The sequence below is a fragment of the Rhododendron vialii genome, chromosome 4a (genome assembly GCF_030253575.1).
Source record: "Rhododendron vialii isolate Sample 1 chromosome 4a, ASM3025357v1".
In the NCBI taxonomy this organism is placed as follows: Eukaryota; Viridiplantae; Streptophyta; class Magnoliopsida; order Ericales; family Ericaceae; genus Rhododendron; species Rhododendron vialii.
In genome coordinates, this window is record NC_080560.1 from 25,645,173 (window position 1) to 25,658,757 (window position 13,585).

General features: G+C 36.6%; 2 protein-coding genes and 1 long non-coding RNA gene across 3 annotated transcripts; 2 read left to right on the forward strand and 1 right to left on the reverse strand.

The window, feature by feature from the left end:
• Positions 1-1,690: 1,690 nt before the first annotated feature.
• On the forward strand, positions 1,691-4,486 carry LOC131322279 (uncharacterized). Its single transcript, XR_009198795.1, has 2 exons — positions 1,691-1,918; positions 4,196-4,486. It is a non-coding gene; the product is annotated as an uncharacterized LOC131322279 (long non-coding RNA).
• A 6,142-nt stretch (positions 4,487-10,628) lies between these two features.
• On the forward strand, positions 10,629-11,495 carry LOC131323840 (uncharacterized). The gene has a single exon (XM_058355679.1). It carries the CDS (start codon positions 10,629-10,631, stop codon positions 11,493-11,495), a length of 867 nt encoding a protein of 288 aa, XP_058211662.1.
• A 377-nt stretch (positions 11,496-11,872) lies between these two features.
• LOC131322278 (glutathione S-transferase T2-like) lies at positions 11,873-13,330 on the reverse strand. Its single transcript, XM_058353544.1, has 2 exons — positions 12,704-13,330; positions 11,873-12,628 (listed from the first exon to the last, which is right to left on the reverse strand). The coding sequence occupies exons 1-2, from the start codon at positions 13,169-13,171 to the stop codon at positions 12,197-12,199; spliced, it is 900 nt and encodes a 299-aa protein (XP_058209527.1). The 5' UTR covers positions 13,172-13,330; the 3' UTR covers positions 11,873-12,196.
• Positions 13,331-13,585: the final 255 nt, after the last annotated feature.

A 13,585-nucleotide genomic window follows, 5' to 3' on the forward strand; every position in this document is an offset into this window, starting at 1 on the left:
ATTTTGGCCCAAGGTTATGAATCTTGGATTCATACTAGTATTGTCCAAACCCAGTACCCTACACCTCTAATTTTGTTTCGGCTCAGATACCGATCGGTATAGGCCAATACTGGATTACTTTTAAATTTATTTCTTTTTATTTTTAATTATTTTTGATAAATGTGTATATTATACTAATAAATTATCTTACGTGAGAAAATAGCACTAATTGTGATAAATTTGAAACAGTATTCGGTATCTTACCAATATCGGTACATATCGTACTAGTAGAAAAATCGTTACTTTAGCCTGTATGGTATACAGAACAATGGCGAAGTACAAACAAGGATAGTTGGGCTATAGTCCAGGTGAAGTTCAAAAAATGCAAATGATTTATATGCAAAATTTTAGCCGAGTAAATTTTCCCACCTCATTTTCTTTTTGTAGTCTAACTTATCATATATGATTATCTTTTGGGAAAATTTCACTCGGACCCCATGAGGTATTTGACAATGACAGGCAGTACTCGTGAGTTTTGAAAAATGACAGGGACCTCCTTTGATTCACGCTTTGGGTTTCCTCTGTTAGTGAGAGGGACGGAAAAGGCGTAAGAGGGACGGAAAAGGATGTTAGCAACCTCTTAAATTTCATGATTATAAAAAAAAGAGCATCTTAAATTCCATTTAGTTCTACGACTCTCTTAGGATCTTCATTGAAAGCTTTAGAGTCAAAAATTAAGTATGACCCTCTAGAATAAAATGATCAGAAAAATAAGATCTTCACACTGATTCAAAATTGAAGCACTTAAATATATGCTTTTCATTTGGTTTTACGACTTTCTTAGGGCTCTCATTGAAAGTCTTAAAGCCAAAAGCTAATTATGATCATTTAGAATAAAATGATAAAAAAAATACCTTCGCACTAATTTAAACGGATTAAAAATTGGAGCACTTGAGTATTTACTCTTCATTTTGTTCTACAGTAGGCTGTACAAATGACAAGCAGATATTTACGTGTTTCAATTTTTAATTCGTTTGAATCGGTACGATGATCTTATTTTTTCTGGCTATTTTATCATAAAGATTCATAATTGACTTTTGACTCTAGGGCTTTCAATAAAAGCCCTAAGAGAGCCATAGGCCTATATGCAAAACACATACTTAAGTGCTCTAATTTTTAATTCGTTTGAATTGTAGAGATCCGTATTTTATTTCCATAATCCTTTATGTTTTATGAAGGCATGAGTTGGGATATAAAATGGAGAATGAGTTTGGATGTTGAATGTGCTAGAATTTAGAAGTTCAGGATGCAAGTGTAATATGCAGGGGTGTATAAGTGCAAGTGTGTGTAGGGGATATTTTTTCCCCATCTATATTTCTTGGGCGCCGCTATTCGTAGCCCTCTATTTACTCCCGTAGCCCACTAAATTTTGGTAAATGATTGTTGAAAATCATAAATAACATTTCGGTAAATTGCTGTTGAAAACAAGATTATATTTCGGTAACTACATGTCGAAAATATGTTCAACTTTCGATAAACAACTGCCGAACATACATTTTCGGTAAACATCTGTTGAAAAAAATATTATATTTCGGTAATTGGATGCTGAAAATATATCTCAATTTCGGTAGCTAACTGTCGAGTATAATTGAAAATTTTTAACGAGCTATGGGAGTAAATAGAGGACTGCGAATAGCAGCGCCCTATTTCTTTTCTTTTCCAGGCCACACACATTTTTCTCTCTCTCTTCTCCGGCCGACTCTCTCACCTCTCCTTCAAACTTCTCTCTTCGATTTCATCGCCTTAGAAGGAGATTTTGGAAAAATCCCAAGTACTAAAGTTGTTCTACGCGACGAGAGCTTCCTATCCATTCGAGAAAATTCATGATCGGAGCACTTCGAAGTTTCCTCCATGTTCAGGCATGCTTCTAACCTTCGAGGTAGGGATCTCCTGCCTTCTTTATATGTGTTAAGTGTTGGTTTGATGTGCAAAGATTAAGTTTGATCATCTATTTTGAGTCTTGAATAAATCTAGTGTATGCTGAAAATTTCGTGGGTTCTGGTAATCTGTCTTTTTGGGGCCCTTCTGCTAGGAATTAATTTTTGGTATCTTCATAACTGTTAAAGTATGTTTCAATACGAAGATTTAGGTACCAAGATCATGCAAAACCGATAATCACAAAATTAGTTATGAATTTTTGAATACTGGCTGTTTGCTGGATGTGCGAATCTGTGCGTGGCTGTCTTCTTTTAACCTTCTGGGCATGATGAACATTTTGGGTGGCTTTGGGTCTTTTACAGGAGCTGCATATTTAAGTTAAGAAGAGATTGGCGTTGGAATCAAGTAATTTGGTTAAGTATACAATTTTTGGTGAATTTCTAAAGCAGGGTTGGTTGACTGGTGCGAAAATGGTTGCGAATCGGTTTTTCTTTTGATTGTTGGGTTAACCTTCTCTCGTTTCTGAACCTGGAATTTTTACTGAGTGTAGGGCTTGTAGTGGTGCAACTTTTGGCATTGGTTTCGATATTTTTGGGTTTAAGGTGAAAGAGTTATGATTTTTCAATCAATTTTACTTATTCCCGCGTAGAATTTGACAGCACCGGCGAACTTTGGTAAAATGGCCATAACTCCTAGCTCGGGACTTGAAACGACACGCTGTTTGTTTTGGTAGAAACTAGACACAGAGCTTTCCAACGACACATCCCATGCATCATGGGTATGTCCGAGCGATAACAGATTTGCAACCAAAGTTGACCCAAATTCTGTCTTTGTACCAGGTTTTACTGTTATGTTGAAGCTATAATTGAAAGGCCATAGTTAAGTTACCCGAACTCCGTTTTTGATGTATGATCTATGGATTCAAAGGAGAAGTCTACTTTTCAATGGTTTAAGGGTCGTCCTTGAATTCATGTTGTTTAATTGGATATGGTCAAATGTAAATGATTAATTTCTCCAATTTGATATGAGGGGATATGATGAGTTGATCTAGGTGACTAAGTGTTGGTTAAAGAGAACTAGAAAGGATAAAAGTTGATGTTTTCATTTGAGATATGATGATGTGGTAGGATATATGGATTTCAAGGAAAGGTTTGGGAATAAAATGGAATATGAATAGTGAAATGAATGGTCCGCTTAGGCTTTGATTGTTTGACTTGCTTCCATGAGAATGAGGTCTTATAGGATTGATTAACACGTCGGGTTACGTATTGACTAATGATTAGTTTGTTAATGAAATAGAAAATGAGAAGTGTAACAGTTGCTATGTAGATAAGTATATTGAAACAAAGAATACGTGAAAACTTGTGGTGTATAAGGGATATACATTATTGGTGTATTGATATGTGAGAAAATGACTTGACTTTGATGTTAATTGATACTAAGAGAAAAATGAACAGTTTTTCCTCTTTATGTGTTGTATCCATGGGTGGGTTTAGTATGTGTCTTGCTATGTGTGGGAAGTGGAGAAGTGTAGGATAATGAAATTACTTGCTCAATGAGAATATGTGACGCTATGAGTGGCATGGTGGATAATTGAATGGTAATAAGAAAGCCACGGATCTACCGAAAGGTGAGATGCCGGAATGAAAGCCACGGATCTATCGAAAGGTGTGATGCTGGAATGAATATGGGACGCATGGGGTCCTTAATGCCCGAAAGTGCACAAGAAAGCCACGGATCTACCGAAAGGTGTGATGCCGGAATGAATATGGGACGCACGGGGTCCTTAATGCCCGGAAGTGCACAAGAAAGCCACGGATCCACTGAAAGGTGTGATGCCGGAATGAACATAGGACGCCCGGGGTCCTTAATGCCCGAAAATGAAATCGAAACAAGTGACATAGTGAAAACGGAGAATCTTGTTATTATATAGCATCATACTAAGATTGAAATGTCAGTTTGAGTTGGTAATTTAGATCGTCTAAGATGTTGAAACTAGCTTGTTTTTCCTTCTCATAGACTTCTCAAATCATTGAAGCTCATTGCCCTAATATCGGTTTGAGTAAAAGACATGCGTGTGTAGGTGGGAACGTTGGTATTTGATAAATGGAGTTAAATATTTTTCAGCATGAGTATGATATTTTGAGTTCCACTTTTTGGCAAAACAAATATGTTCTTTTTTTGGAAAATATTTTTCCTTGGGATCTGTCTTCACCTTTACATGTAATTTAGGTAAGGATATCTCTACGAGCTAGTATAGCTCACCCTATCCTTTCAGGTACTCGCCATGGCACTTAGCTTGGATTGCATGGAATGCATATTGAGACGTCTCTTGAGAGCTTCATTGAAAACACTAAGGAGGTGTTTTTCATCTAGTTTAATTCATGTTGTGTACTTTACTCACAATTGAAGGTTATACCTTTTGGTTAGAACATATGCAAAGCTATGTATAAATTCCTCCCCTTGATTATTGTGAAGCCTCTTTTTTTGTGGAAGACGTCTGGGAGACTTTATGTAAGAAAAAAAAAATTTAGAGAGAAGAAGAAGTTTGATTCTTTGTTTGGATTGACATGACATTTAAGGGTAAATAATAGTTGAGAGAGATTTTTGTTTGTAGAAAATGTATTACTATTTTGTTGAAAATTGAGGACGTGACCTGAATCGATGTGAATATCTTATTTTTCTGATCATTTTATCTTAAAGAGTCATAATTAATTTTTGGCTTTAGAGCTTTCAATAAAAGCCCTAAGAGAGCCGTAAAACTAAATGAAGAGTAGATGCAAAAGTGCTCTAATTTTTAATCCGTTTGAATCAGTGTGAAGATATTATTTTTGTCATTTTATCCTAGAGGGTCGTAATTAATTTTTGGCTTTAGGGCTTTCGATGAGAGCTCTAAGAGAGCCATAGAAGCAAATGAATCAGCTCATGTCCTTTTCCGTCCGTCTCATGCCTTTTCTCACTAAAAGAGGAAACCCGAAGTGTGAAACAAGGAAGCTCTTTGTCATTTTTTAAAATTGAGGGGTATTGTCTGTCATTATTAGATACCTCAGGGGGTTTGAGTGAAATTTGCCCATAGCTTTATTGAAAGAAAACTTGTTGAAGAAATTGACTCAGATTTAACAATAATGATTTCTACTCTCTAAAACAACGTAGGGTACAACTTTATTAGGATACAACTTCAATAGTATTGTGTTTTTTTGTTAAAAAAAATAGTGCACACTTTTTTGTACTTTCCTTTTGTTTATTTTGAATGTTTACGTATTTTTGTACAAGTTTGTTGGACATTAATTATAAAACCTTTTTTGGTTCATAACATATATACAATATATAATATATATGTATATTAGTTTACTAATTTTTGGGTTTGCCCAGGGCAGATTAAATTTCCTGATTCCGCCCTTGATTCAGAACCTTGTCTCGTCCATCGTGTTCGAACCAATCATTTTAAGTTAGTTTGATTGTTGGGATATTATTTGTTCTTAATACATGAATATAACCTTTCCTTAATTTCCGTTTGACAAAAAAAAAAAAAAAACCTTCCCTCCGTTCTTTTAACCTTCTCTCTCTCTCTCTCTCTCTCTCTCTCTCTCTCTCTCTCATTAAGTTCCTGCTTAAAACTGTGCTTAACAAGAAGTTCCTGCTGAGCATGGGAGAAAGAGTGATTTCTCTCTCATCTTTTTCGGATTTACTCCATATAGAAAGAAAAAGAAAAATGTCCAATGCTTTTTTTTTTTTTTTTTTAACAAAGAAATGTAAGATTATTCTTAATGGTGCTAGATAATTAACAACCTACGTTATGCCAAGATCTAGAACTATCATGATAATCACAATACAATCATTAAGCGGAAGTTAAATAATCAAGAAAGGCGTATCCGGATCCAGTAATGCTGAACTTGAGCGATCCAGTGATTAATTGAACTGACTCTTTGATATTGCTAGAGCATTAAGCCCTAGGTGGAAAGCAGGTTTCTCTCTTTTGCATTTCTTTCTAGCGGTTTAGTATATTAGTTAATTTGATGGAACCTTAAACGCTCTTTTATAGACAGAGAGAGGACCGGTTTCCTTGATGAACATTATACTCACTTCCCATCAAAGTAGAGTCTATTTAAGAAACAACTTCTCTATTTGACCAATACAATAAATAAAGATATGTAGAATCCTATTAAACTCATAATCAATATGTGCCATATAAAATATGTGAGCCACCAAAATGACTAAATTAAACAAAAAAGACTTGATTTCATTTATTTTTATAAGGGCAATGTAATATCATGAAAACTAAGTAAGCAATTCATTTTTTTCTTTGTTTTATCGGCGAAGAAATTTCATTATCATAAATATAAAAACTAGAATCATCACAATAAGGAAAAAAAGCTTTGGGAGAGAGCTTCGAAGAGACCTCTGCATTAGAACCTCTGCAATACAATAGCAACTAGCAAAAATGTAATGCCCCAATTTTCGGACACGTTAATTAAATCATTTCTAACTGATTTAATAATTCATAAAATTGATATATAAGAAATAAAATTTTATTAAACAGAGTTTAGCAGCGAAAATATCAAATACCAAATTCAAACCTACTTAATTGTCCTACGAACCAACAAAATAAAATAGAGTTTGACAATTGCGATATCACTTATGAAAATTTAATTAAAAGTACGTCAAATCAACCGAGTTTCTAAGGGTAGGGCATTCAAGGCTCAACAAACTCCCATTCCTCAGCTGAGAGGTCTTCACCCTGGAACTAATCATCTTGCAGCGGAATTTGCCCTTCGGTTTCTTAATTACCTGGCATGAAACGCCAGCCCAACGGCACTATAATGAGTTTTGAAACTCAGTAGATAAATCTTACCCATTAACTCTTACTCTATAAATAATCACATTTATAATAAAAGGAGGCAAGAATCGAAGAGCACAAAACTTATTTCATTATATATAACCATCAACTTAAGTAAATCCAGAATCTCAACTTCTATAATCATTCCAACACCGCAATATTCACCACATTCCAAACTCAGAATTTCATTGGACATACTTTACAGGTCCTACTAGGCTACCCTCAACATCCCGAGGTTCTAGTAGGTTACTTTCACAATTTTAGGTCCATTAAGCTGCCCTCAAGGTCCTGCTAGGCTATCCTCAATACCTGAGGTCTCACCAGGCTACCCCTGAGGTCCTGCTTGGCCACCCTCACAATTCTAGGTCCATCAGGCTGCCCCCAAAGTCCTGCTAGGCTACCCTCAATACCTGAGGTCCTGCCAGGCTACCCCTGAGGTCCTGTTTGGCCACCCTAGCTACACTGAGTCTTTCAGGCTGCCCTCAAGGTCCTACCAGGCTACCCCCAATCACACGAGGTCCTGTCAGGCTACCCCTGAGGTCCTGCTAAGGCCACAACCTTTCATCTGTTACCTTTTTCCATTAACCAAAACAACGTCTACATAATTTCTCCAAGTCCACAACTCCTCCCATGTCCACAATGTCCTTTCTACGTTCTTGGTTCAATCGACAAAACAATCATTTCAAATAACGAGTAAAGCAGATCATAATATCGCCGCATATACAGGATAACTGAACCACCGTACACCCATCTCCAGTGAGCTTACTTCCAAACTAACTTCACAACAATCTTGATACGTTTTCATAATAGAGTAATTGCAAGTTGATCGATAATAATAACAATTCATAAGCGTCAATGAAACATAAAATTATTAATAGTTCAAAAGACAAAAGAATTTCACAAAAAGTATTCTTGTTACTTTTGGATTTTGCACCTACGGTTCATTTTAGTAATTTAAGTTCAACAGTTAAAAGAAAAAAAAATGGTGTCATAGACTTTTTACCCTTCTAGAAATTATAATAGTCTATAGGTATCACTAGATTGCCTAACATATTTTTCGGTAAAAATAAAATACATAAATATTGGTGTAACTTATTTTGTACCTTGTTTTATCATAAAAATACAATCCATTAATCATCATTCTAAAATAATCATTACTTTATTATAGTAAGGTTCAGTGAATGTTTACTTAAACATATTAAAATTTACATGTAGCATGCACAGTTAGTATACAATCATTCTCAACATTTTTACATCACAACAGTAGCAAAAGAAACAAGTCAAAACATAGTCTAGGGCCAAATCCAAATCCAAAACTAAATACTTACAGGGGTCAAAGTGTTATTTTAACAAAATATGTCAAATCCTACTTAGTGGGTCTATCGTTCACTGCCGAGGAAAACAAAGGAAAAAGGCTGATCTCGACCGTGACATCAATATCGATTTCTTTCATTCCAAATCATAAAATCAATAACATAATCACATAATATACTTAGAGTTAAAGGGTAATAAGATATCTACCTTGATCCTTAGAGTTCTAGCTAGGATTTTAAAAAGAATGGAGGTGATCGGCGGCGGCAACAGAACGGTCTTCTTCTTCTTCTTCTTTCTTCTTTCTTCTTTCTTCTTTTTTCTTTTTCTCTTCCTCCAACAAGCTCTCTCTCTCGGCAAAAATAAAAAAAAATAAAAAAAAAGTTGGTGGAGGATGATGGTGATGACCACACACACACTCTCTCTCTCTATCTCACAAGTGGGAGAGGCTTTGATTTCTTTTCTTTTTTTTTTTTTTGCCAGGCAGGCTTTGATTTCTTTTAGAGGAGTAACATAGAGAGGTGGGAGTGTGGGAGAATAAGGGTGGAGGTGATGGAGTGTGGGAGGGAAGTGGAGGTTTAGTTCCAATAGGATTCTAGTTAGGGTTTAGATAGGAAGGATAAGGGATGAATGTATATCTCTAAAGATAATATATTTCGTATACGATTTTCTAAGTAATATCAATTATACACATAATAATGTATTGTAATTAATTAATCTAACTAATTATTGAATTAGTATTTAACATTTCAAATTTGTATTTAAAAAAAATAGGGCAAAAATCCGGATCGTTACAAAAAACCCGTAGTATGCACACATAGCACAGCTTGGTAGTATTACATGATTTTGCTAACTCTAGAATTCTCATTCAAGAAAAATTATAAACTTCACAATTATGTGCTAAAATGAACCAAGTAGAGAGAATTTTCACTAGAGGGTTCCCCTAGTTATTTACTTTAAGGCTTCAAAATTAGTTGAGGTACGCGCAAGTTGTTCGGATATCTACTTATCAAAAAAAGAAAAGTAGAGAGAATTTATGATTGGAAAATTTTCGAAATGGCACGTAAACTTTGGACTCAAAACCTTATAAACACTTGACCTTAATTTTATTTCATTAGACACATGTGCTTTAAAAAATCCCTTTTTAAGGCACCTGGCCGGCTGGCCCCATATTGCGTCCATTTTGTGACGAAAATTGCTGATGTGGCAACTTTCTCCTATTAACTTGCCCATGGGCTAAATTGGAGGGCAAACCACATTTGGAAATGAATTTGGAGGGAAAACCGTATCCCAAAGGATTTGGAGGAAAAATCCTGGAACCTTCTTTTTATTTCCCTCAAATTATAAGAACACCCCTGCAATTCTTTTCCATTGCCACCCCTGCCCTTCTTTTGCATTCTCCCTCACTCCATCACACTCTCTAACCCCAGGACCCTACGGTACCCTTCTTCCCCTTTCTCCCTCACTTCACAAAGACATTTCACCATGAACAGCAGCAGTCAGAGTTCAAGCATGGATGACAGCTACATGGATGACAAAGTCTGTATTCTCCACGCGCGGCAATCAATGAGTTGTTCTAACCTCATGGACTGATAGCAATACAGGTCGACGGTTTGCTAGTTGTTCCAAGGACTGCAAGGAGGGGTTCAATTAGGTGGGACCCTCCAATGTGTCATAGGTCTACGCAGATCATACCTGGGCTTCTAAGCCCCATTTCAGAACACTTTCTTAAAAAATAAGTACTCCCCCCGTCCCAAAAAAAAAAATGACAATTTTTGAAATTCGTGTCATTTTTCATCGCTTATATCTTTCAATCTATAATGTTTTTCATGAGTTTGAAAACATTGTATAATAGAATTAATCGAGAACTATCAAATAAGATCCACATTGCATATTTTTTGAGATTTATATTGAAAGATATAAGAGCATCCACAATGGGTGTGTTATATTTGTGTATCAAAATGTTTGTTAAGGTATGTGTTAGGATAAAAAATAGGTCTCACAAATGTGTGTTAACTTAAGAGTGTGTTAGTATATATATGAGTACCTCAATGGATTAGTTAGGAGTGTGTTAACTCTTTAAAATAATGTCAAAACAACGGCTATAATAAAAACATTTATAACGGCTATATCACCAATGTCATTTTTCTGTAATAAAGGAAAGGCCAACGGTCATGTTCCTCCCACTCCACATCCCATTTATAAGAATTATGTTAAGAGCATGAAATCTCATTGCCTTCTCTATTTTGCCTAAATTCTGTCAGCTTCTGCCTTTTTCATTGCATATAATTCTATTATTGATCATGAATTCAGTTATTCCTTCAAGTTCTTCCAGTAAAAGTTCATCTGATGACAATCAAATTACTGTTTCCCAGCCTATACACGACTAATGCAAAAGATGTTGAATTTAGTTGTTCCAATACACATGCTTGCAAAACTCGTACTTCCGATTCGAAGGAGATACATAAAGCGAGATCGAGAGGGAAGCCATCGACAAATATGGCAAGACTATGTTGCTGCGAATTGTACCTATCCGCCAGACTACTTTCGCAGATGATATCGGATGCGACGAGAGTTGTTTCTTCGCATTTTGAAGGATGTGGAAGCCTATGATGCATATTTTGTCCGAAGGAAAGATTGCATCGGACACTTAGGCTGCTCTTCTATACAAAAGATGACAGCTGCAATACGTATACTAGCATATGGATTTTCGGCTGATCATTGTGATGAGTACCCTAAGATTGGTGAGAGTACTGCGGTTGAGAGCTTAAAGCGCTTTTGTGATGCCATCATTGTGTTGTACGAGGGACAATATCTCCGCTCACCTAACGAACATGACATTGCATGGCTGCTTCATGAAGGTGAGGAGAGAGGTTTTCCAGGAATGCTTGGGTCTTTAGATTGTATGCATTGGGTATGGAAAAATTGTTCTGTAGCATGGCATGGCATGCATAGGGGGCATCACAATAAACCTACTCTTATATTAGAGGCAATAGCATCAAGGGACCTTTGGATATGGCATGCTTTTTTTGGAATGGTAGGCTCCCATAATGATGTGAATGTCCTAGATCATGCCCAAAATTTTGACAACTTCATCCATGGAAGAATGCCTCCGGTTAACTATGTGGTGAATGGGCACCAGTATACATTGGGATATTACCTCGCGAATGGTATATATCCGCAATGGGCAACCTTAATCCAATCCATTCAACACCCGACAACGGTAAAAAAGAGGTTATTTTCTCAAAAACAAGAGGTGGCGAGGAAGGATGTTGAACGAGCATTTGGCGTGTTGCAGTCCAGATGGGGCATAACACAAGGATCAGTCCGTTATTGGAAAAAAGATGACCTTTGCAAAATAATGAAAACTTGCATAACACTACACAATATGATCATCGAAGACAAGGGTGGCATTGATATTGAAAGCTAGAGAGCTCCGCCAGATGAGGCTATCTCCCCTCCGGAATACACTTGAAACCCCTAGGTTTTGGCCACACATGTCTTTTCTCGCCTTCGTAGAATCCGCAATAGAGAGACAAATGCAATACTTAATGTCGATCTCATGGAATATTTGTGGAATCATTTTGGTGATCAAGCTATTTAAAATGTTACTGTATTTCTCTATTTGACATTCAAGCTTAAGCAAAATGTTTTGGTGATCACGCAATTCAAAATGTTAGTCCATTTCAATATGTTTATTCAACACTTTGTTTAGCTGTGATAAAATGCTAAAGACTTTGATTAGTAGCCAAAATATAGAGAAGACTCTCCACTAGATCAGAATGGTTCTCAACAATTTAACCATAATTTTTCAACGTTTGACCTCAACAAAATATAATGACCCATGAAATCTAAGTTTTGATAGTGCAGATTAAAGCCTCTTCCTAAACAAAAGGTAGTGTAGATTAAACATTGCCACTTGAGCCATCTCCAATGCCGCCTCCTCGATTCACACGAGCCCAAATAGCCTTTTGTTGTGCAATTACCCAAGCTCTCCCCTCTTCTGTGGTGACCATGCTTGGATCTTTCAACATGATCTCTCTCTCAAAATTAATTTGATCTTGTTCACGTTTTGCTGCAGTCTTCATGCGCTCTTGCTCTAATTTAGCTTGAATTTTCATTCGTTCTCGTTCAGCCGCCATAAAAATCTTTTGTTGAACAAGTTCTTTCTGCTCCTTCCTCATGTTGCTGAATTCTGAGAAGATAAAAACCTTCCGACTGATCGCCCTTCTTCATTCGGCGTGGATTCTTTGCTTCTTTACGACCAGTGGGTCTTAGTAAATTATTTGGTCCATCATTGAGTGGTGATATGTTATCATCAAGGCTAATTGGTGCACCAACCGAAGATGGTGTTACCAGAGTAGAAGGATTAGAGGGACATACAATTTCATCAACATCAAGAGTACCTTCACGTTTCTTCCGCTGTGCAATTTTTTCCTTTCTGCGTTCTTGTTCTTGCATGTGATGAAACCATTTTGAGGTATCTTTAAGAATTAGCCAACACCCATACCACTTAAACTGATGACCATTTGTTCTATAATACAAATCTTTTGCAGCCTCAATCTGGAGAAATAAAAATAAGACTTGAAATTAATCTCCTTTCGATTAAATGCATAACTATCACTACAGAAAACTTACAGATTGTTCAGCATTACAGCCGCTAGTTGGATTCCTCTCGATTGATCGTTCGCAACTAGAATATTTGTTAACGTGTTGCTGAATGATCGCCCAACGGTGCATCAATCCCTTGCTAATTCTTCCCTTCTCATAACCCAATATGTTATTAAACTTGGCGCAGACACCGTCCCATAACTTTGCTCTTGCTTGGTCTGTACCAATAGCCGCATTTTCGGAGACGTGCAACCATGCCTTACAAAGAGCTTCATCTTCCTCCTTGCTCCAATTTTGTTTCCTTGCGGTTTGGACTTGAGCCTTGTTCTTCTTTTGTGATGTTGGAGATTGTAAATCACTACTGGAGGATTGATGAGGAGGGATTTGAGATGATTCAGAAAGAAACTGGTGGTATGGAACAAAGATAAAAGATGAGTTTAGTTCATATGGTTGGGACTCAAAGTGATCGAAATTATTCAGGTGAGTGGGATCCATTGATGGGAGGGATGGTTTTTAGCCTTTGGTGTTCAACACATATATAAAAAAACAATGAAAAATGCAACGGTAAATCAAGCTAACGGCAAGTTTTCAAAAAAGAAAGTAGTGTGCGCATTTATGTTTTATGGTTGAAGTTTGAATTTATAGGGATAGGACCCACTTATTGTTTGTTAACTTCTTTGTTAAACTTGTGTAGACACCCCAATCCGAACCTCGGAGGTTCTTTGAACACCTCGATGATGAAATAAAGGAAACGGTACCTTTGCAAGCTTGAATAAAGAACTCCCTCAAAACCCAAAAATAAAGAGCCCAGAAGCCCCAAGAGCCCAAGAAAGTCCAAAAGCCCTGGACTGGACCTGGAATACCGCGCGGAACACACCTGCAACGTGCGGCGTACTAAAACTTGTTACA